Here is a 23,273-nt window from a genome sequence, read left to right on the forward strand (position 1 = left end):
AGCAGCCCAAGACAATGGTGCAGGGGCCACTAAATTCAGACATCAGCCATGGGTATTGACTTTCCTGTTGCTTCCTTTCCTGAACTGGGGGCAGTGTGAAAGTAGGCAATTGGTGAGCTGCCACTGATTATTGTATTTAAGAGTCTGAGTTCAGTGAAGCACTGGCAGAGTTGCTGGGGATTGGCATTGCTTGCTGCTGGACACCAAAGGCTCTTTAGGGCACTGGCCCACCAGGACGTTTCCCTGGAGGTTAAAAGCCAATCTGCCCCTGCCCTCTGATCTGAAGCTCCACCGCTGGAGAGATCATGGCTTCACTCAGCCAGCTTTCCTGGTCACCCAAAGCCAGGGGTGGAATTCTAGCAGGAGCTCCTTTGCATATTAGGCCACACACCCCTGATGTAGCCAATCCTCCGGAAAAAAAAGAGCCTTGTAAGCTCTTGGAGGATTGGCTACATCAGGGGTGTGTGGCCTAATATGCAAAGGAACTCCTGCTGGCATGCCACCCCTGCCCAAAGTGATCGTTGTTAGGGAGGTGGGGGAGGGCGTATGAGGCAGGCTCCATGGCTGCGATTGGCTGAGTGAGTCAGCTGTTTCTCCATCCCTCCCTTCCTCTGTGTGTGTGTGGAACTATCCTACCACATTCCCCTGCTCTGCCTCATTCTCAGGCTCCGTAGTGACTCTGGAGTCAAAGTATCACGCTTGGGGCAACCAGCTGCGCAGATGGGGGAGAGGTAGGTCTGTCCTTCCTCAGTGATCCTGGGGCCCATCTTTGAGTTTTGCCTGGGCCCCACAACCACTGAGACTGCCCCCTGATTGTGCACTTACCTTGCACTTGCGTGTTCTAATGGCATGTAGCCAAGCATCACATAATACCCAAAGGATTCAGGTATGTAGCTGTGCCGGTCTGAACTCTGAAAAAGCAGAACAGAGTTTGAGTCCAGGGGCACCTTTAAGCCCAACAAAGTTTAATTCTGGGTATAAGCTTTCATGTGCAAGAATACCCAGAATTAAATTTCGTTGGTCTGAAAAGTGCCCCCGGACTCAAACTTTGTTATAATAGCAAAAAGTTATCCTTTAACAACTCTTGCATTGATGACCGAAGAGGCTGAGGGCATTTGTCTGGGCACAACTGGGAACCTAATACTGGACAAGAACGACCTTTGGTCTGATCCAGCAAAGGAATTCTTGCATTCTAAACGCAAACACATGGACTCTCCCCCCACCCACCCCACTATCCCAAATACTTGCAGGCAAAGTACTGGTTTTAATCCACACCGGAGATTTTGAACACAGCAGCAAAGAGTAGAGATTTTTCTGTATGCATTAAAGGGGTGGAATCTCCAGTGGTGGAATCTCCAGTGTGCATTAAAATTCACCAGAGTGGTGGTTCTTCTGTGCATGTTAAAGAGTGTGACATAAGTGTGTGGATTTATACTTCAGGATTTGTACTTCAGGAAGTGGCAGTCTTTTATCTGTGCAAGCCCTGTAGGTGCGTGTGCATTTTAAAGCATCGTAGAACTAGGAGGGAGGGGACATGAAAATGTAGTTCTCGCTGCTTTTTTCGCTGCATAAAAATCCTGAGTGGTGTCCAACCAGCTTTTCTGCAGGTAAAAAAGGGAGGAGGGCTGTTCCTTTGACCACCAAAAAGGCAGTGCTGGGGATCATGGGACTTGCGCGACCAAAAGCCATGTGGAATGGGGGCTACTGGTAAGGAAAAATGAGCAGAGACTGAGTGAAAAGGCTGGCTAATTAGTCTTTGCATAGGTCAAAACATCTTCATTAAGTTGTATGCTAATTTGCTGTTCGCCTATGTAGAGGCATCTGCACACGCGCGCACACACACACACACACACATATACAAACATACATAAATATATATGTGTTTGTATATATGCATATATGTGTGTATATGTATATATGTGTATGTATGTATATATATATGTATGTATACGTGTGTGTAGGGCTTTTTTTAGCAGGAATGCAGTTCTAGCCAGTTTGGTGTGGGAGAGCCAGTTTGGTGTAGTGGTTAAGTGTGCGGACTCTTATCTGGGAGAACCGGGTTTGATTCCCCACTCCTTCACTTGCACCTGCTGGAATGGCCTTGGGTCAGCCATAGCCCTGGCAGAGGTTGTCCTTGAAAGGGCAGCTGCTGTGAGAGCCCTCTCCAGCCCCACCCACCTCACAGGGTGTCTGTTGTGGGAGAGGAAGGTAAAGGAGATTGTGAGCCGCTCTGAGACTCTTCGGAGTGGAGGGCGGGATATAAATCCAATATCTTCATCTACCTCACAGGGTGTCTGTTGTGGGGGAGGAAGGGAAAGGAGATTGTGAGCCGCTCTGAGACTCTTTGGAGTGGAGGGCGGGATATAAATCCAATATCTTCTTCTTCAGCTGGCTTGGCATCAGGGGGCCTAATATGCAAATGAGTTCCTGCTGGGCTTTTTCTACCAAAAAAAAGCCGTGTGTGTGTGTGTATGAAATGTTAAATTCCATTTCTGCGTGTCTGAGGAAGTGTGCATGCTCATGAAAGCTTATACCCAGAATTAGACTTTGTTGGCCATAAAGGTGCGACTGGACTCAAACTCTGTTCTGCTGCTTCACAGCTGCGCACCTGGATGGATCCAATACTCTTAGGAATCCCAGCACATATGGAACTACCTTTAGCACTTTCACATTGCATTTTTTGATTGAAATTTAAAAAGAAAACTTAGGTGCACAGTGGAACAAAGTTTTGTCCAGTGGCACCTTTAAGACCAACCTAATTCTGCGTATAAGCTTTCGTGTGCACACACACTTCTTCAGGTAACATTGAAACAAACTTCCTCAAGCCTTGCATATAGATAGAGAGAGGGTGGGGAGGGGGTTAGTTGCCAAGAAGAGTTAGTTAGAGTCAAAATACATAAGCAACTGAGAGAGAAGTATAGCTAAATGTAATTGCTGCAGATGTTTACAGCTGTATGCTCTGTGTACTTGACTGTAACTCCCAGTTAAGTCTGCACAGGGTTGCGTTTGATTCAAGTCCAGTTGTGTTGCACCTTAGAGACCAACACACGTTTCAGGGTCTCAGCTTTTGAGAACAAAGCTCCCTTCATCAGACACGAGGAGAGTAGAATTGGAGATCTGAGTTCTTTTATCCTGCTCAGAAAGTGGGAGGGATAAAAGATCCCCACTTGTATTCTACTCGTATCTGATGAAGGAAACTGAAAGCTGACATTCTGAAACTCTGACTGGTTTCCAGTGCTTTTTTTATTAGCAGGAATGCATATCCAGCTGACTTGGGTGTCGGGGGTGTCACTTAATACACAAAATGAGTTCCTGCTGGGCTTTTCCTACAAAAAAGTCCTGTGCAAAACAATGGTGATGTCAGGGGGTGTGGCCTAATATGCAAATGAGTCCCTGCTGGGGGTTTTCTACAAAGAAAGCCCTGCGGGTTTCTAAGGTGCTAACCTGACTGTTTCTAACCTGAGTGTTTTACCAGCAAGGCCAGCATGGCTGCCCTCTGAAACTACCTTTTGGGTTGGTTTTCAGGTCTGGGACACAGATGAGCATTAATTTGGGGTTGCAAGTGGTGTGTGTGATGGGATAAGTGGTGGAGTTACGAGCTCTGTGTGTCTGCATGACCCCTCGAAAGACATCCCATTCTTTTCTTCCTCCCTGCAGAGCTATACCAAAGCCTGTATCCTCTCCCTCCTGCTTAGGGTTGCCAAGTCCAATTCAAGAAATATCTGGGGACTTTGGGGGTGGAGCCAGGAGACTTTGGGGATGGGGCCAGGAGACATTGGGGGTGGAGCCAGGAGCAAGGCTGTGACAAGCATAACTGAACTCCACAGGGAGTTCTGGCCATCACATTTAAAGGGACGGCGCACCTTTTCAATGCCTTCCTTCCATAGGAAATAATGGATAGGGGCACCTTCTTTTGGGGCTCATAGAATTGGACCCCCTGGTCCAATCTTTTTGAAACTTGGGGAGTATTTTGGGGAGAGGCACTAGATGCTATACTGAAAATTTGGTGCCTCTACCCCCAAAACAGCCCCCCCCCAGTCCTGCTCCCATCTCACTCCACCCCCCACCCCCACCCCGTTCGTTTGGCAGCTCATGGCTCCAATGAGGAAGTGAAGTTTAATTTCTGTGCGTGCTCTTGGTGGAAGATGTGGATCAAAATCCCAACGCTGACTCTCCCGTCCAGTGGCAAAAGCGTGTTCCTCCCCCTTTCTCCCTCCCCCCACCCCTTGCCATGCCCAATCTCTGCTGCCTTATCAACAATCAGACCTTGTCAGACACAACAAGGTTCCTGTCTGTGGCAGAATGACCTGGGCTTTTAAAGGCCTGGGGTATGGCAGGCCTCAGATTCAGCAGGAGCTCACAGGAGCACAGCTCTTGAACCTTTCTGGGGGTTCCCCCTCCTCCTCCTCCCCACCTTGTCCATTGAATAGTAGATGCAGCTGCATAACAATCCCTGGATGAGCTCCACCACCTATTTTTCTACAAAGCGACCCCCGGTTATGGCTGGTTCTCCTCTCTCCCTCCCTCCCCGGCTGATCGGGTTAGGAGACCTGTAATTATGGCACCTTGGGATTCAGGGCCTTGTTGTTGTATAACGACAGGGGTGGCCAAACTTGCTCAATGTAAGAGCCACATAGAATAAATGTCAGATGTTTGAGAGCCACAAGACATGAATGTCAGATGAAGGAAGGAAGGAAAATAGGGGAGGGAGAGGTAGAAAGAAAGCAACTTTAAATGCATTCTCCAAACCTCTGGCTGGCTTGGCTTGAGAAGCAATTTAAAGACATGCCTTCTCTGAGCTGGCTAACGGGGCAGTGGGGGCTTTGAGAAGCACACAATATGAGTGAAAGAGACACATGTGGCTCCCGAGCCACAGTTTAGCCATCCCTATTGTATAGCTCTTAATTTTAACTTTAAAAGTTTATGTATATGTGTTAACTGGTTGTACCCCAGCCTGAGCCTGCCTTGCAGGGATAGTGGTATAAAAATCTAATTAATAAATAATCTCCAGGAATCCCTTTTTGCATGTTGCTTTTTCAAGGATCAAGAGTCTACTGTCAATCTGATGTGATGTTGTTGATTTTTGCAATGTTGTCTTCATGACAATGGCAATGGATTTCCTTATCTCAGGATAACGAGATCTCTCAAATTTCCAAAACAGGGACATTCACATACTTGGTAGGGATGCCAGCCTCCGGGTGGGAGCTGGGGATCCCCTGGAATTACAGCTCATCTCAAGACTGCAGAGATCAGCTCCCCTGGAGAAAATGTTTGCTTTGGAAGGTGGACTTTTTAAAGTCCTTGCTTTGGAGGGTGAACTTTATGATGGCTGCTTTGGAGGGTGGACTTCTTAAAGCAACCGCCTTAGTTTAGAGAGAGTGCTGCATTGCAGAGTGTTGGAGCAGGACCCAGGAGACCCGGGTTCAAATCCCCACTTAGCAATGGGTGACCTTGGGTCAGCCACACACTCTCAGTCTAGCTTACTTTTCAGGGTTGTCCTGAGGACAGATTTTGGAGGCAGGGAGAACCATGTGAGCTTTCCTGAGTTGCGCAGAGGAAGGGTAGAATAAAAACGAACGTGCAGACGGAGAGATTAGCCCTCCCAGCTTGTCTCCTACTGAAAGGCTTGGGAAAGCATCATTTTTGTTTGGGGACTTCTTGTACAAATGTGGATAGCTGAGTCTCCGCTGCAGTGCTGTCTGTCTGGATTCTATAACCTTCAGCCCTTCTCAGAAGTGCTTATAACTCCCCTGTCTTTACACCAAGGAGTACTGCCTGTAGCACTATTTGTCCTTTGGGTTAAAGATATACCGGGGGGGTGGGGGCTTATACTATAATAAATTAACAAGAGTCCAAACTGTAAATTCACCAAATCTGTGAAATGGAAGGTTACATGCTCTCCAAGGCCTTTGTGTTCTTACATGTAGATTAAAGTTTGAGCCCGGGGGCACCTTTTTAAGACCAACAAAGTTTTATTCTGGTAGGGTTGCCAATCCTCAGGTGGGGGCAGGAGATTCCCCCTCAGTTTGGAGGCCCTCCCCCCGCTTCAGGGTCACCAGAAAGCGGGGGGAGGGGAGGGAAATGTCTGCTGGGAACTCTTTTATTCCCTATGGAGACTTATTCCCATAGGGAATAATGGAGAATTGATCTGCGGGTATCTGGGGCTATGGGAAGGCTGTTTTTTGAGGTAGAGGCACCAAATTTGCTGCATAGCATTCGTTGCCTTTTTTCAAAACACCCTCCAAGTTTCAAAAGGATTGGACCAGGGGTCCAATTCTATGTGCCCCAAAAGAAGGTGCCTCTATCCTTCATTATTTCCGATGGAGGGAAGACATTTAAAAGGCATGCGGTTCCTTTAAATGTGATGGCCAGAACTCCCTTTGGAGTTCAATCATGCTTGTGGCAGCCTTGCTTCTGGCTGCACCCCAATGTCTCCTGGCCCCACCTCCAGAGTCTCCTGGCTCCACCCTAAAGTCCCCAGAAATTTCTTTGCGTTTTAACAATTTATTAATAACATATAGTTACAAAGCTTAATTGAATCTTATCTATACTAACCCATATGATATTTCAACCCCCCCTCCCTCCAATATTTGACTTCCCCGAAGTTATAAATTTAAGTTCAATACTAAAGGTACCGCTAACTAATCAAAGTTCAATATTTTTCTTTTCTCACTACTACTAAAAAATTGTCCAATGACTTTTTACATTCCACTCTTTCTCCATATATCCTTTGGATTTCTTCCACTCCTTTTTGAATATATCTAAATCATAGTCTCTTAAAGTTCTAGTTAATTTGTCCATCTCACTCCATGATAGAACTTTCACAATAGTCCCCAGAAATTTCTTGAATTGACCTTGGCAACCCTATATTCTGGGTATAAGCCTTTGTGCGTGAATGAAAATTTATAAGCCTTTGTCCAGAATGAAAATTTATTGGTCTTAAAGGTGCCCCGGACTCAAACTTTGTTCTGCTGTTTTCACAGCTGTCCACCTGGATCTTACTTGGAGATTGTCTGTGTATGCCTATCACCGAGCATCCTGTCCCGGTCTATAAACCCAAAGTCTGCAGCCTGTGACTTGAGAGCATTTGTGGCTCAGTAATAAGTGTTATGGATTAATCTGGATTAGTCAAAATAGAGAGAATCTTTGCCATATAGATAGTGTTTTAGTATTTGGCAGAGGTGGGATTCTAGCAAGAGCTCCTTTGCATATTAGGCCACACACTCCCTGATGTAGCCAATCCTCTGAGAGCTTACAAGGCTCTTTTTTGTAAATTTTTGGGGGATTGGCTACATCAGGGGCGTGTGGCCTAATATGCAAAGGAGCTCCTGCTAGAATTCCATCCCTGGTATTTGGGGTTACTCTCCACACTGTGATCCTTTTGTTTAGATTACCACCTGGAAGTTGGCAACTGTAGTTATCGCCACTAAGGTTGTGTTGCATAATTTCAGTTATGCAAATAAGCCATTCACTGGCTCTTTGTTGATCCCTTGTTCTGAATGTGGATGTAATTTGTCTCTTTCAGCATTAAAGGTTGTTGATTTCTCCCCCACCCTGAGTCTGGGAAGGAGGCAGCAACCTAAAGGACGAAAACTCTAGTGCAGGGGTGGCCAGACTTGCTTAATGTAAGAGCCACGTCGAATAAACGTCAGATGTTTGAGAGCCACAAGACATGAACATCAGATGTTTGAGTGCTGTAAGACAGGGAGGGAGGGAGGTGGAAAGAAAACAAATAGTTGGGGGAAGGGGGAGGGAGAGGTGGAAAGAAAGAAACTTTAAATGCATTCTCCAAGCCACTAGCTTGGATTTAAAGAGATTTTAAATGCCTTCTCCGGGCTGGCCAATGGGGCAGCGGGGTATTTGGGAGCCACCAAATGTGTGTGAAAGAGCCACATGGGGCTCCTGAGCCACAGTTTGGCCACCCCTGCTGGAGCATTTTGCACTGTCAAGATCTTTAAAGGGCATCTTTCAAAATCCCTCTAAAGAGGACACAGGGGTTAGGGGATTGCCAGCAACAGGCATTCTTGCCAAACAAAGGGCACTTTGAACAATTATGATTCAGTTTGTCAGGGTGCTGGAGGACTCTCCCAAATTAGGGGTATTTGCTTTCTTCAGATTTGTTGCATTTGTTAGGCATGGGGCTTTGCCGATTCCATTTTTATTGTTTGATTGGATATTCTCAAGGCTGGTTGTCCACCCAAGGAGCCGTTTAGAGGGGCACAATGAAGAGGGCGCCAATCTACTGTAGGGGCTCAGCTTGCTCCGCAGTTTTCAGTAGCATGGCAGGTAACCAGCCTTGGTTCCTGGGCCTGTGTGGCCACCGGTCAGGTTTAATATGAGTTGTTGGCCCTTTGGTGGCAGGAGTACGGTAGGTGGCAGCGGTGGTGGCATCACGCAACATTGCAATGTCAGTTCCAGGCAAGAACCTGGAAGTGATGTCATTCTAGCCCCACTGGTGGACCCATTGGTGGACCTCCTGATGGCACTTGGTTTTTTTGGCCACTGTGTGACACAGAGTGTTGGACTGGATGGGCCATTGGCCTGATCCAACATGGCTTCTCTTATGTTCTTCTGTAACACAGAGTGTTGGACTGAATGGGCCTCTGGCCTGATCCAACATGACTTCTCTTATGTTCTTCTGTGACACAGAGTGTTGGACTGGATGGGCCACTGGCCTGATCCAACATGGCTTCTCTTATGTTCTTCTGTGACACAGAGTGTTGGACTGGATGGGCCACTGGCCTGATCCAACATGGCTTCTCTTATGTTCTTCTGTGACACAAAGTGTTGGACTGAATGGGCCATTGGCCTGATCCAACATGGCTTCTCTTATGTTCTTCTGTGACACAGATTGTTGGACTGGATGGGCCACTGGCCTGATCCAACATGGCTTCTCTTATGTTCTTCTGTGACACAGAGTGTTGGACTGGATGGGCCACTGGCCTGATCCAACATGGCTTCTCTTATGTTCTTCTGTGACACAGAGTGTTGGACTGGATGGGCCACTGGCCTGATCCAACATGGCTTCTCTTATGTTCTTCTGTGACACAAAGTGTTGGACTGAATGGGCCATTGGCCTGATCCAACATGGCTTCTCTTATGTTCTTCTGTGACACAGATTGTTGGACTGGATGGGCCACTGGCCTGATCCAACATGGCTTCTCTTATGTTCTTCTGTGACACAGAGTGTTGGACTGGATGGGCTACTGGCCTGATTCAACATGGCTTCTCTTATGTTCTTCTGTGACACAGAGTGTTGGACTGGATGGGCCATTGACCTGATCCAACATGGCTTCTCTTATGTTCTTCTGTGACACAGAGTGTTGGACTGGATGGGCCATTGACCTGATCCAACATGGCTTCTCTTATGTTCTTCTGTGACACAGAGTGTTGGACTGGAGGGGCCATTGGCCTGATCCAACATGGCTTCTCGTATGTTCTTCTGTGACACAGAGTGTTGGACTGGATGGGCCTTTGGCCTGATCCAACATGGCTTCTCGTATGTTCTTCTGTGACACAGAGTGTTGGACTGGAGGGGCCATTGGCCTGATCCAACATGGCTTCTCTTATGTTCTTATGTGACACAGAGTGTTGGACTGGAGGGGCCATTGGCCTGATCCAACATGGCTTCTCTTATGTTCTTATGTGACACAGAGTGTTGGACTGGAGGGGCCATTGGCCTGATCCAACATGGCTTCTCATATGTTCTTATGTGATACAGAGTGTTGGACTGGAGGGGCCATTGGCCTGATCCAACATGGCTTCTCATATGTTCTTATGTGACACAGAGTGTTGGACTGGAGGGACCATTGGCCTGATCCAACATGGCTTCTCTTATGTTCTTATGTGACACAGAGTGTTGGACTGGAGGGGCCATTGGCCTGATCCAACATGGCTTCTCTTATGTTCTTATGTGACACAGAGTGTTGGACTGGAGGGGCCATTGGCCTGATCCAACATGGCTTCTCTTATGTTCTTATGTGACACAGAGTGTTGGACTGGAGGGGCCATTGGCCTGATCCAACATGGCTTCTCTTATGTTCTTATGTGACACAGAGTGTTGGACTGGAGGGGCCATTGGCCTGATCCAACATGGCTTCTCTTATGTTCTTATGTGACACAGAGCGTTGGACTGGATGGGCCATTGGCCTGATCCAACATGGCTTCTCTTATGTTCTTATGTGACACAGAGTGTTGGACTGGAGGGGCCATTGGCCTGATCCAACATGGCTTCTCTTATGTTCTTATGTGACACAGAGTGTTGGACTGGAGGGGCCATTGGCCTGATCCAACATGGCTTCTCTTATGTTCTTCTGTGACACAGAGTGTTGGACTGGAGGGGCCATTGGCCTGATCCAACATGGCTTCTCTTATGTTCTTATGTGACACAGAGTGTTGGACTGGAGGGGCCATTGGCCTGATCCAACATGGCTTCTCTTATGTTCTTATGTATTGTAGAACGCTCTAGGAATTTTCCTATCTCTGGGGCTAAAACCATCAGCTTCTGCTCCTGGTGAACAGTGGGAGCCACAGGGGAATGGCCTTGTGTAAAGCCAGAATGTCATTTTTAGGTAAATGCCCAGAAGTGACATCATTGTGTTGCTCCAGCAGACATCTTGTGATGTCACCATAGTTCTCATAGGAGTTGTCCTTGAAAGGGCAGCTTCTGTGAGAGCCCTCTCAGCCCCACCCACCTCACAGGGTGTCTGTTTTGGGGGGAGAAGACATAGGAGATTGTAAGCCGCTCTGAGACTCTGCAGTCTTCTTCTTCTTCACCTCTGGATACACACCTGAAAGGGACGTTGTGGCTTCGTGCTGATAGAAGATTCGCCAGTATAGTAATATATTGTAGTGCACTACAGGCTAAATGCTTCTATTTGTTCTGAGTGTGCTAGCCAATAACTTGTCAGACGAGGAAACAAGAAGGAAACCCACAGTTTGCCTTTCTCTCTGTCTGACACTCTTGTAACCAATGTTCCCTCTAAGATGCAGAGTCTTCTTGTGAGCAACAATTCTACTTTGTGAGCTACTGCATAAATTATTTTGCTCTGGGGTCAATTTTCCTGAGCTAAGACAAAAATGTGTGTGCTGGAGGCTAAAAATCTGTAAGCTAGCTCACGCTAACTCAGCTTAGAGGGAACACTGCTTGTAACCCCCCTCTGGAGGCTGAGGCTAAGAGACAACGTCTGGTCCTTCTCTTCCAACAAATGAGTAGGAGCAGGGCTTTTTTTTTTTTAACAGGGATGCACAGGAACACAGTTCCAGCTGGCTTGGTGTCAGAGGTGTGGCATAATATCCAAATGAGTTTCTGCTGGGCTTTTTTGAAGAAAAAGTGATGTCAGGTGTGTGGTCTGATATGCAAATTAGTTCCTGCTGCACTTTTTCTACAGAGAAGGCTCGGGGGGGGGGGAGGCTTGCATAAAGCCACAACGTCATTTCCAGGTGAATACCTAGAAGTGACATCACTGCGTTGCTGTAACAGATACAGTGATGTCGCTTCTGGATACTCACCCGGAAGTGATGTTGTGGCTTCATGTAACACCTCACCTTTGTTCCTGCTGCTTGTTTGAGGCGTGATGGAAGCTTGTGATGTAAGATTGTCTGCCCAGGAGGTGATTGCTGGAGATCGCCTGGGAATACAGCTGCAACCCAGCGAGCAGCGGTGCAGGCTCCAGAGTTAACAGTTGTGCCTCACTTGGGACAATATCAGTGGCTATTAGCCACGGCATATTGTTGGAACTCTCTGTCTGGGGCAGTGATGCTCTGTATTCTTGGTGCTTGGGGGTGGGCACAGTGGGAGGGCTCCTAGCCTCACTGGTGGACCTCCTGATGGCACTGGGTTTTTTGACCACTGTGTGATACAGAGTGTTGAACTGGATAGGCCATTGGCCTGATCCAACATGGCTTCTTTTATGTTCTTCTGTGACACAGAGTGTTGAACTGGATAGGCCATTGGCCTGATCCAACATGGCTTCTCTTATGTTCTTAACAAACCACCTTGAACCAGTCCCATGTGCTTTGGTTGGTGACATGCTGCATCAACAGATCCTTACTATCACAAGTCTGAGATTCTGGGAGCCCTCCAGGAAAGCCCTTGAAGCCACCAGAGGAAGGTCTCGCAACCGTGCCGCCTCCCGCTGTCTCTTGCGCTTCCTGCGCACAGTCAAAACAGCCTCTCTGTTGGGATAGTGTTTGTAGCTGTCTCGTGGAGCCCTGCCTTCACCATGCTGCCCTCTGCTATCTGCTGGGCTGACTAGATATTTTTTATTGAGAGCTTCCTTTCAGCCAGAGCTTGTTCCAGACCCTGTTTTCATTGCCCAGCCCAAGGCTTTAGAAGATAAGAAGCTCTTGGATTATTTTGTCCCCACTATCCTGAGCAATAGAGGCCACTCGGTAGAATTATATAGGATAGAAATGTCATAATGGTCACAGCTCGGATGACTTCTGCAGGGGTGGAATTCTAGCAGGAGCTCCTTTGCATATTAGACCACACCCCTTGATGTAGCCAATCCTCCAAGAGCTTACAAGGCTCTTTTTCATAAGCTGTTGGAGGATTGGCTTACATCAGGGGTGTGTGGCCTAACGTGCAAAGGAGCTTCTGCGAGAATTCCACCCCTGGTCTGTATAAGAGCGTGTTTTCCTTCTGCGATAACTTGCCACAGGTGAGCCTCACACCTTCAAGGGGCCTTCAAGATCCAAAAGAACACAAATTCCAGATGGGTTTGAACATCAGCACTGCTGCTTAGACATTAAGCCCTGTCTGTATTCCTATGGCCAAAAAGGCTGAAGCGCTCAGACACCCATTATTGTATGAAGTAGCAGCTGCCTGTTTAATGTGGATATTGGACTGGCCCCTGAGTTACTTCCTTTTCTCTCTGCCCTCAACTTCCTTTTCTCTCTGCCCTCCTAGGCCTCACCAGCGGACTCAAAGAAACTGTCTCCGCCCATCACGTTCCCCGTCCCTACCATCTTTGAAGGCAGCTCTGAAGAAGAAGAGAATGAATTCCTACGGATCCAGGTAACAGCTCTGCTGCCGTGCTAGGATTCTTAGTAGTAAATTTGGCTTTCTGGCTTTCTCATCCAGGCCCAGAAGGTTGTCTTACTCACTGTCAAAAGACAGCCCTGGCCCAGATAGCCCAGGCAAGCCCGATCTCATCAGATCTTGGAAGCTAAGCAGGTCCGACTCTGGCAAGTACTTGGATGGGAGACCTCCTTGGAATACCAGCAGTCAGGAGGGCAGGAGCAGGCTTTATTTCAGCCACCTCCCTGAATATCCTCCAGGCTCCCAGTAGGGGTCAGTCACCCTAAATTAACAGGATCGTCATTGCTGTCAGATGGACATGTAGCCTCTGTTTAAAAACCTCCAAGGAAGGAGAGCCCACCACCTCCTGGGGAAGCCTGTTCCACTGAGGAACCGCTCTAACAATCAGGAAGTTCTTCCAAATGTTGAATTGGAAACTCTTTTGATGTCATTTCAACGCGTTGATTCTGGTCTTACTTTCTGGGGCCACAGAAAACAATTCCACACCGTCCTCTATAGGACAGCCCTTCAAGTAATTGAAGATGGTGATCCTGTCACCTCTCAGTCGCCTCCTCAGACTATTGGTCTATTGGCCTACTGGCAGATTATTATACTCTGGTTTCTCTTCAGATCACATAAATCTTTCGCTCTTTACTTTTGGCAGACTATTGGTCTATTAAGGTCAATATTGCCTGCTCTGACTGGCACCAGCTCTTCAGGGTCTCTAGCAGAGAGGTCTTTCACATCACCTGCCGCCTTATCCTTTTACCTGGAGATTCCAGGTATTGCACCTGGACCCCTCTGCATGCCAAGCAGTTGCTCTAGTTTGACCCACAGCTATGTTGCCATCTTGATAATGGTATTACATATGTATATTGATTGTATCAGAGTGTAACTCCCATGTCCTCACCTGAAGAATCTTGTGAAATGTAATTTGGGGAAGTGGTGAGGATTCTCTTTAAAGAGATCCCTTTCTCGCCTCATAGAACTGCCATTCCCAAAGTTCTCTGTGACCCTTTCCACACTTACTTTGCTCTGACATTGCTCCGTGCCAGGCTTCTGTTTCTCTCCGGAGCAAGCTAGCGATTTTGCACCAGCTGCTCCGCACCGCCATTTTGTGCCGGGGCAACCCGCGATTTGTTGCACAGCAGCATACAACCTGAAAAAACAGGTTAACGTTGCTGCTCCAGCGCAAAATGGCAGCACAGAGCAGCTGGTGCAAAATCGCTAGCTTGCTCCGGAGAGAAGCAGAAACCGGGCGCGGAGCAATGTCGGAGCAAGGTTAGTGTGGAAAGCGTCTGTGTTGAACTCGAATCTGTAGGGTGGATTCATCCAAAGCGGTTAGGAGACAAAGGATACCTTCCCAGATCTACAGAATGTTTTTAAATTCAGCTGGGAACCTTTTTTTGTTCTTTTCCCACCCTCTTAGAAAGCGCCTTCCCATAGAATCTAACTACTCTTGTCTTCCTTTTTGCAGAGAAAAGAAGAGCCCCCTAAATTCATGCTCCTTGAAGTGACCACAGAAGGACCCCAACGGAGGGCTAAAGTGAGTCAGCAAGGCATTTTGGATGTCACCCAGGGTTGGAATTCTAACTCCTTTGCATATTAGGCCACACACCCCTGATGTAGCCAATCCTCCAAGAGCTAACAAAAAAGAGCCTTGTAAGCTCTTGGAGGATTGGCTACACCAGGGGTGTGTGGCCTAAAATGCAAAGGAGCTCCTGCTAGAATTCCACCACTGATGTCACCATTTGGGAATCTGTAGCAAGCAGGTCTTTTGCATGCTTGTAAGTTCCTATTTCTCTTCTTTCTTTGGGGGGGAGTGTTCTGTTCTACACTTTTTTCTCCTTCTAGTGGTTGATTTGATATTACCCACACCCACATATTGATTGTGGGTTGATTGATATTATGTCCCACACCCCCATATCTTCTTGTGGATTTAAACTGCAGATTTTTATGCCAGACATAAAGAAATGTAATATCGACCACTGGAGAGAGCAAAATAGTGTGGAATAGACCTTCTCCCACTCAAGAAAGCAAGGAAAATGAGAAAGTGTTTTTCCTTCCTTCTTTGCTGCAACTCCCCCTAGAACCTGCCTCATCTCCAGATAGGGTTGCCAAGTCCAATTCAAGAAATATCTGGGGACTTTGGGGGTGGAGCCAGGAGACTTTGGGGGTGGAGCCAGGAGACATTGGGGTGGAGCCCAAGAGCAAGCATGTGACAAGCATAATTGAACTCCAAAGGCAGTTTTGGCCATCACATTTCAAGGGACTGCACATCTTTTAAATGCCTTCCTTCCATAGGAAATAATGAAGGATAGGGACACCTTCTTTGGGGGCTCATAGAATTGGACCCCCTGGTCCAATCTTTTTGAAACTTAGGGAGAATTTTGGGGAGAGCCACTGGATACTATACTGAAAATTTGGTGCCTCTACCTCAAAAAACAGGGGCCCCAGAGCCCTAGATACCCGTGGATAAATTCTCCATTATTTTCTATGGGAATAAGTCTCCATAGGGAATAATAGAGCTCCCAGCAGACATTTCCCTCCCCTCCCCCTGCTTTCTGATTACCCTGAAGCGGGGGGAGGGCCTCCAAACCGGGGGATCCCCTGCCCCCACCTGGGGATTGGCAACCCTATCTCCAGAGGACTTGCCTTTCCTCTCTCTTGCAAATCTAATTCCCTCCAAGTTTATCTGCCATTTTGAAAACAAGACAGATGTGTGCATTGCACAGCAACTGTGACTTCCTCCACCACACAACGATACCAGCTCTGGCATGAGTGCAGTTCAATGGCTGGGGGAAAGGGGACATGGTCTCAGCAGGTCTCTTGGGACAGACCATTAGTAAACTACCTTTTAATTGTATCCTAGGAGACCTCTAATCTCTTGACACCTTCAAATATCCAGCACACAGTCAAGGGGGATTCAGTGGCTGCACAGGTACAACGGAGTTTTGCTATTGCCTATTTAGGTGAACTACGAAACGTGCGTCGAGTCGGGGCTTTTTTTGTAGCAGGACCTCCAGTGCATATTAGACAACACATTCCTGATGTAGCCAATCTTCCAAGAGCTTACAGGGCTCTTAGCACGGGGCTTACTGTGAACTCCAGGAGGATTGGCTACATCAGGGGTGTGTGGCCTAATATGCAAAGGAGGTCCTGCTAGAATTCCTTACAGGGCTCTTTGTACAGGGCCTACTGTAAGCTCCAGGAGGATTGGCTACATCAGGGGTGTGTGGCCTAATAGGCAAAGGAGGTCCTGCTAGAATTCCTTACAGGCCTCTTCTCACAGGGCCTACTGTGAGCTCCAGGAGGATTGGCTACATCAGGGGTGTGTGGCCTAATATGCAAAGGAGGGCCTGCTAGAATTCCTTACAGGGCTCTTCATACAGGGCCTGCTGAGAGCTCCAGGAGGACTGGCTACATCAGGGGTGTGTGGCCTAATAGGCAAAGGAGGTCCTGCTGGAATTCCTTCCAGGGCTCTTAGCACAGGGCTTACTGTGAACTCCAGGAGGATTGGCTATATCAGGGGTGTGTGGCCTAATATGTAACGGAGTTCCTGCCACAAAAAAAAAAAACCTGCATAGAGTGATATTTGTTTGATTTATTGGCCGTTTTCGCACTCACGTTTTACTGGCGCCACGACCATCCTGACGCCGGCGAATCTGCATGGCTTTCGCACCAGAAGCTCCGGCGCTCCCAGAAGCGCCGGCTACTTCCGTCGCTAAGCCAGCGCAAACGGAAATCGCAAAGATGCAGGAAAACGTTTGCGCTGGCTTAGCGATGGAAAGCGCCGGCGCTTCTGGGAGCGCCGGCGCTTCTGTTGCGAAATCCATGCAGATTCGCCGGCGTCAGGAGGGTCGTGGCGCCAGTAAAACGTGAGTGCGAAAACACCCATTGACTAAGTTACTTATACCCAACTTTCCTCCCAGATAGGGGACCCAAAGTGGCTTACAATAGCTGTCTCCTCTCCTCCATTGTCTTTGCAACAGCAACCCTGAGAGCAGTGTATCCTCTAAGCTGAGTTAGTGTGAGATAGCTCACAGGGGTTTTTTTGCCTCCGGCTCATATATTTTTGCCTGAACTCAGGAAGGATGGCCCCAGAGCACAATAATGTATGCAGTAGCTCACAACTTCAATGCCAGTAGCTCACCTTTAATACCAGCAGCTCCCAAAGTAGAATTTTTGCTCTCAAGACTCTGCAGTTTAAAGGGAACATTGCCTGTGAGGCTGGGTTAGGCTGAGAGATAGAGAGAGTAACTGGCCCAAGGTTACCCAGCATGCATCCATGGCAGAGCAGGGAATCAAGCCTACTTCTCAGTGGGACATTAACCACTGTACTGTGCTTACAGCCAGAGCTGTAGCCGACGGGAGGCACTGGGGGCGGTCCCCCTATTGAATCTGCAGTATCCCCAGGAAGATTGGGTGTGCTGCAAATTTTATAGGGGCACCGCCCCCCCCCAGAACCCCCCTCCCCCACTGGCTACAGCTCAGGGACTGTGCATGTCATGGGAAGACCTTGAGAGATGAACACTGAGATTTATCCAGAGTGCTTTTTCCTGTTGCATTGATGTGAAAAACCACACCAGGAAGACCTGTTCTCTCCTTTGCGATGCTTTCGCCTGGGGGGGGGCTGCACTTGGCAGACTCAGATCCAACCGTGGAAAGGAAAATATGTAAACATATCTAAATCCTGCCCTTGAAATTTATAAAGTCCGAAGGACAGCTAATGAGAAACAAACCAAATTTGGAAATACAACATGAACTTAAAAGATGGAGCGCTGCGTCGTACACAGGCATCGGCCAGGAGGAGAGAAAGAAGAAAAGCCCTGACAGAACCAGCCACAAGGAAGAGTCAGTCTAGCCATAAAACCCTCTTCTGAAAAGTGCCAGTTTTACCGGGCGCATAAATGCTGGAAGAGAAAGACTGAGGAAAGTCTCTCTTGGCTTCCTCTGATACTCCATTACTTTTCTGTTCCTGCTTAAATGGTGTGTGTGTAGGGCTGATTTTGTAGCAGGAGCTCCTTTGCATATTAGGCCACGCACCCCTGATGTAGCCGGTCCTCTTGGAGCTTACAGGGCTCTTAGTACAGGGCCTACTGTTCTTTGCTGGGAATTATTAGGAAGGGAATTGAAAACAAATCAGCCAGGATCATAATGCCCCTGTATAAATCGATGGTGCGGCCTCATTTGGAGTACTGTGTACAGTTCTGGTCACCACACCTCAAAAAAGATATTATAGTATTGGGGAAAGTGCAGAAACTAGAATGGGCAACTAGAATGTTTAAAGGGTTGGAACACTTTCCCTATGAAGAAAGGTTAAAACACTTGGGGCTCTTTAGCTTGGAAAAACGTCGACTGAGGGGTGACATGACAGAGGTTTACAAGATTATACATGGGATAGAGAAGGTAGAGAAAGAAGTATTTTTCTCCCTTTCTCACAGTACAAGAACTCGTGACCACTCAATTAAATTGCTGAGCAGTTGGGTTAGAACGGATAAAAGGAAGTCCTTCTTCACCCAAAGAGTGACTTACACAATTCACTGCCACGGGAGGTGGTGGCAGCTACAAGCATAGCCAGCTTCAAGAGGGGATTGAATGAAAATATGGAGCAGAGGTCCATCAGTGGCTATTAGCCACAGCTTATCATTGGAACTCTCTGTCTGGGGCAGTGATGCTCTGTATTCTTGGTGCTTGGGGGGGGGGGGGTAACAGTGGGAGGGCTTCTAGTGTCCTGGCCCCACTGGTGGACCTCCTGATGGCACTTGAGTTTTTTGACCACTGTGTGACACAGAGTGTTGGACTGGATGTGCTAGGGTTGCCAAGTCCGATTCAAGAAATATCTGGGGACTTTGGGGGCGGAGCCAGGAGACATTGGGGTGGAGCCAAGAACAAGTTTCCTAAGTGACCATTTTCTCTAGTGAACTGATCTCTATCGCCTAGAGATGAGTTGTGAACTCAGGAGATCTCCAACTACCACCTGGAAGTTGGCAACCCTGAATGATGCTGATACAAGATGTTTGAAATGTATGTTCATTTAATGAACTGAAAAAGCCTCCTCCCCTTTATGGTAACGGAAATGGTAATTTCCATTTCCAAATTATTGTTCTGGGAGAAAAAAAAACCCTGAAAAAAAAGGTCATTTGCTTCCTTCGTTGCCCTGTGTTGTGCCGTTCATTGCCATGTGTTTTGCCTTCAGTTGCCCATTAAAGCTGGGGTCCTTGTTTATGTCTGCCTGCATTGTTGGCAAGGAGGATGCCCTTGAGCGGAGGGCCCAGTCCAAACTGGATGAGAAAGAAAGGAGTTGCCGCTAGAAACATTTTCATCTGAAACGGACTGAAACAAAAGGCAACGTGATAGCAAAAGCGAGTCCATGTAACCACAGTTGCAATTTTAAAAAAGAACAAAGCTTTGGAACCAAGAACAAATTCCTTTTTTTAAAAAACAAACAAACATCTAAGCCTTTTAGACATGACAAGGTCAGATCTGTGTTTTCCAAAATGCGGAAAGGAGAGGTGAATTCTGCTTGTATCAGCAAATGAGAGCAGGTGTGGGGCGCCAGAACCCCAATCCCCTCCTTGCCCCTCTTCTCCCTTTAGGTTGCCCAAGTGCCTCTCTTCCCGATGCCGTATTTCTGGTTCTGGAGCTTGGCTGAAAGCAAAATGAAAAGGACCCTGCTCTGTCATGTTGCTGGGTCCTCAGTGGTACAAAAAGCGCCCCAAGTTAAACTAGTTTGATCAGTCAACCTATGTAAGTACTCCTCACTGAGGGTTTTTCTGCTTTCTCATTTTCCTCTCTTATCTGTTCCTGTTGCTTTCAGCGGAGGGTGTGTGTGTGTTCTGTTCTGCATGCATGCATTTTGCTCCCTCTAGTGGTCGATTCAATATTACATTGCATCCAAGACATATATCCAATATATCCAAGATATCTCTTTGCAGATTTAAACTGCAGGTTTTTGTACCGGACACAAAGCAATGTGATATTAAATTGACCACTAGAGGGAGGAACAGGAACACATGTGAACAGGGGTGGAATTCTAGCAGGAGCTCCTTTGCATATTAGGCCACACACCCCTGAAGTAGCCAATCCTTCAAGAGCTTACAAGGCTCTTTTTTGTAAGCTCTTGGAGGATTGGCTATATCATGGGGGTGTGACCTAATATGCAAAGGAGCTCCTGCTAGAATTCCACCCCTGCATGTGAGGAAAATTAGAATGTGGAAAAGCTTTGAGTCTTCTCCCCAGGATCGATTGCGGGTTGCAGGTGAGCCCTTGTGGTGTCGTGATCAGAGCACTGGACTGGGATTTGGGAGACCCAGATACAAATCACGCTCTATCATAGACTCTCAGCCTAACCTACCTCACAGGGGTGTTGCGAGGATAAAATGGAAAGGTGGGATAATGATGTTGTAAGCTGCTTTGGATCCCCACCGGACAGAAAAGTATAGTATAAATAAGTAAAACAAAATACATTTTCAACATTTGGAGCAAAAGGTGGTGTGAAGGCCAGGAAGATGGCTTGGCGTAGCCCTATCTCATCACATCTTGGATGCTAAGCAGAGACAGTACTTGTAAGGAAGACCACCAAGGAAGGCTCTGTAGAGGAAGGCCATGGCCAACCACCTCTGCTTCTCAGATCTCGGAAGCTAAGCAGGGTCAGCACTTGGAAGGAAGACCACCAAGGAAGGCTCTGCAGAGGAAGGCCATGGCCAACCACCTCTGCTTCTCGGATCTCGGAAGCTAGGCAGGGTCAGCATTTGGAAGGGAGACCACCAAGGAAGGCTCTGCAGAGGAAGGCCATGGCCAACCACCTCTGCTTCTCGGATCTCGGAAGCTAAGCAGGGAAGGGAGACCACCAAGGAAGTCAATGGCCAACCATCTTCTTCTCATTTGTCTTGTGATGTGAAAGCCAAGGTCTTATAGATATGTGATATTTATGTGGATGAATAAATTGGATATAAAAATGCCCTTTAAGTATCAGCTCAGGCCTCACATCCTTCCTTCCCCCTGCCGCCACCACTGACTCTGCTTTTGCTATCTTAGATGAAAAACCTCACGCAGTGCGTCTGTCCAGCAGCACAAGGCCCTCCTGGTCCAAAGGTATCTTTCCAATTATTATATTGTCACCCTCTTGGATTTTTGTACTTCCAGGGGCTTCAGACATTGTCTTTCTAAGGCAACAAGACCATTTGGGCAGGGGTGGTCAAACTGTGCCTCAGGAGCCAAACTGTGGCTCTTGCACACATATTGTGTGGCTCTCAAAGCCCCCACTGCCCCCTTGGCTGGCTTGGTGAATACATTTAGAGTTAAAGTTGCTTTCTTTCTCCCTCCCCCTCTATTTGTCCTACTTCCTGCCTGCCTTCCTGCCTTGCGGCTAACAAACATCCGATGTGGCTCTTACAATAAGCAAGTTTGGCCACCCCTGCATTTGGGATTTCCTCGGGCATCAGTGAGGCCCATCTGCACTACAAACTAGGGATGCTGCCTTTATTTCGCACCCCATAAGAGTTGCATGATAACCAACAATTCAACAGGTCCAGCTTTCCCCATCTTTGCCACTCTTGGTGGAGAAAAGGTTGCCTCTGTTGTACTGACTGTCATGGAAATGCTGATGGTTCAAGCACTCGTTCAAAGCGGGCAGAAAGCAGCCACGATAAAGCCCGAAACTGGTGTATGAAAGCTGTGATTCATTTCTTGACTAAAGTTGAGCAGAACCCTATTTCAAAGGCTAGATTTAGGCGGTACAAATTGAGGATCCCATCTCTCCTTGTACATTTAAACTCTATGCCCATCTCTAATTTCCCTGATTAAGTTTTTCTTTCTTATCCATCTCTCTGTCTATGCATGTCTCTAACTTCCCTCTATAATATTCTAATTGTGCCTATGCCATTTTTTTCCTATTTGACCGATCGGGTTGCCAGGTTACATTCAAGAAATATCTGGAGGCTTTAGGGGTGGAGCCAGGAGACATTGGGGATGGAGGCAGGAGCAAGGTTGCGACAAGTATAATTGAACTCCAAAGGGAGTTCTGGCCATCATATTTAAAGGGACCGCACACCTTTTAAATGCCTTCCCTCCATTGGAAATAATAAAGGATAGGGGCACCTTCTGTGGGGGCTCCTAGAATTGTATCCCGTGGTCCAATCCTTCTGAAACTTGGAGGGTGTTTTGAGGAGAGGCATTGGATGCTATGCTATAAATATGGTGCCTTTACCTCAAAAAACAGCCCTCCCAAAGCCCCAGATACCCGCAGATCAATTCTCCATGATCCCTTATGGAAATCGGACTTCATAGGGAATAATGGAGTGCCCAGCAGACATTTTCCTCCCCCCCCTTCTGCTTTCTGATGACCCAGAAGTGGGGGAAGGGCTTCCAAACTGGGGGATCCCCTGCCCCCAACTGGGGAGGGAAATGTCTGCTGGGCACTCCATTATTAGTAATTGAGAATTGATCTGCGGGTATCTGGGACTCTGGAGGGCCTGGTTTTTGAGGTAGAAGCACCAAATTTTCAGTTTAGCACCCAATGCCTCCCTTCAAAACACCTTACAAGTTTCAAAAGGATTGGGCCTGGGGATCCAGTTCTATGAGCCCCAAAATGTGCCCCTATCCTTCACTATTTCCAATGGAGGGAAGGCATTTAAAAGGTGTGCGGTCCTTTTAAATATGACAGCCAAAACTCCCTTTGGAGTTCAATTATGCTTGTCACAGCCTTGCTCCTGGCTCCACCCCCAAAGTCCCCAAATATTTCTTGGACTTGGCAACCCTAAAAAGGGTCCACAGGTAGGGTGGTTGTTTGACATCCCTTTGTGACTCTAGGATTCACCCCAATTCTAAGTATTGTTCAGGGAAACTTTGGCTTTAGCTCATAAGTCCCTGAGACCATATTGCTCATCATGGCTTATTTTTTTGACAGGGAGAGAAGGGTGACCAAGGCCCTCCAGGGCCAAGAGGACTGCCTGGGGAAAGAGGACAACTGGGTGGTGCAGGCCAACCAGGACCTCCAGGGCCTCCAGGTCTACCAGGCGTTCCGGGACCTCCAGGGCCTCTGCAGGAAACCGGCCTGCCCCTCCCAGGAAGCCCAGACTGTACTGGTGCCATGGATGAAAAGGTGAGATTTTTCTGGAAGGGGGAGCACATGTGTGGGGTGGGAATGTGGAATCTATTTGGTGGATTTGGTGGTAGATGGAAATATTATCAGATTCTTGGCACGCTTGAATGATGGAAAACCTTCCAATTCTGCTCCAGCAAATCTCAA

The 23,273-nt window shown here is 47.6% G+C and overlaps 1 protein-coding gene across 1 annotated transcript in view; it reads left to right on the forward strand.

The window, feature by feature from the left end:
• The window catches only part of LOC132583629 (collagen alpha-1(XV) chain-like), a 56,263-nt gene that overhangs the window by 3,763 nt on the left and 29,227 nt on the right, over positions 1 to 23,273 (forward strand). Inside the window, exons 3-7 of the mRNA XM_060255248.1 lie at positions 12,911 to 13,018; positions 14,499 to 14,567; positions 15,894 to 15,962; positions 21,062 to 21,118; positions 22,932 to 23,126. Coding sequence (XP_060111231.1) covers positions 12,911 to 13,018; positions 14,499 to 14,567; positions 15,894 to 15,962; positions 21,062 to 21,118; positions 22,932 to 23,126 — 498 coding nt within the window. The remainder of the gene's footprint in view (positions 1 to 12,910; positions 13,019 to 14,498; positions 14,568 to 15,893; positions 15,963 to 21,061; positions 21,119 to 22,931; positions 23,127 to 23,273) is intronic.

The sequence above is a fragment of the Heteronotia binoei genome, chromosome 15 (assembly GCF_032191835.1).
Source record: "Heteronotia binoei isolate CCM8104 ecotype False Entrance Well chromosome 15, APGP_CSIRO_Hbin_v1, whole genome shotgun sequence".
NCBI lineage: Eukaryota > Metazoa > Chordata > Lepidosauria > Squamata > Gekkonidae > Heteronotia > Heteronotia binoei.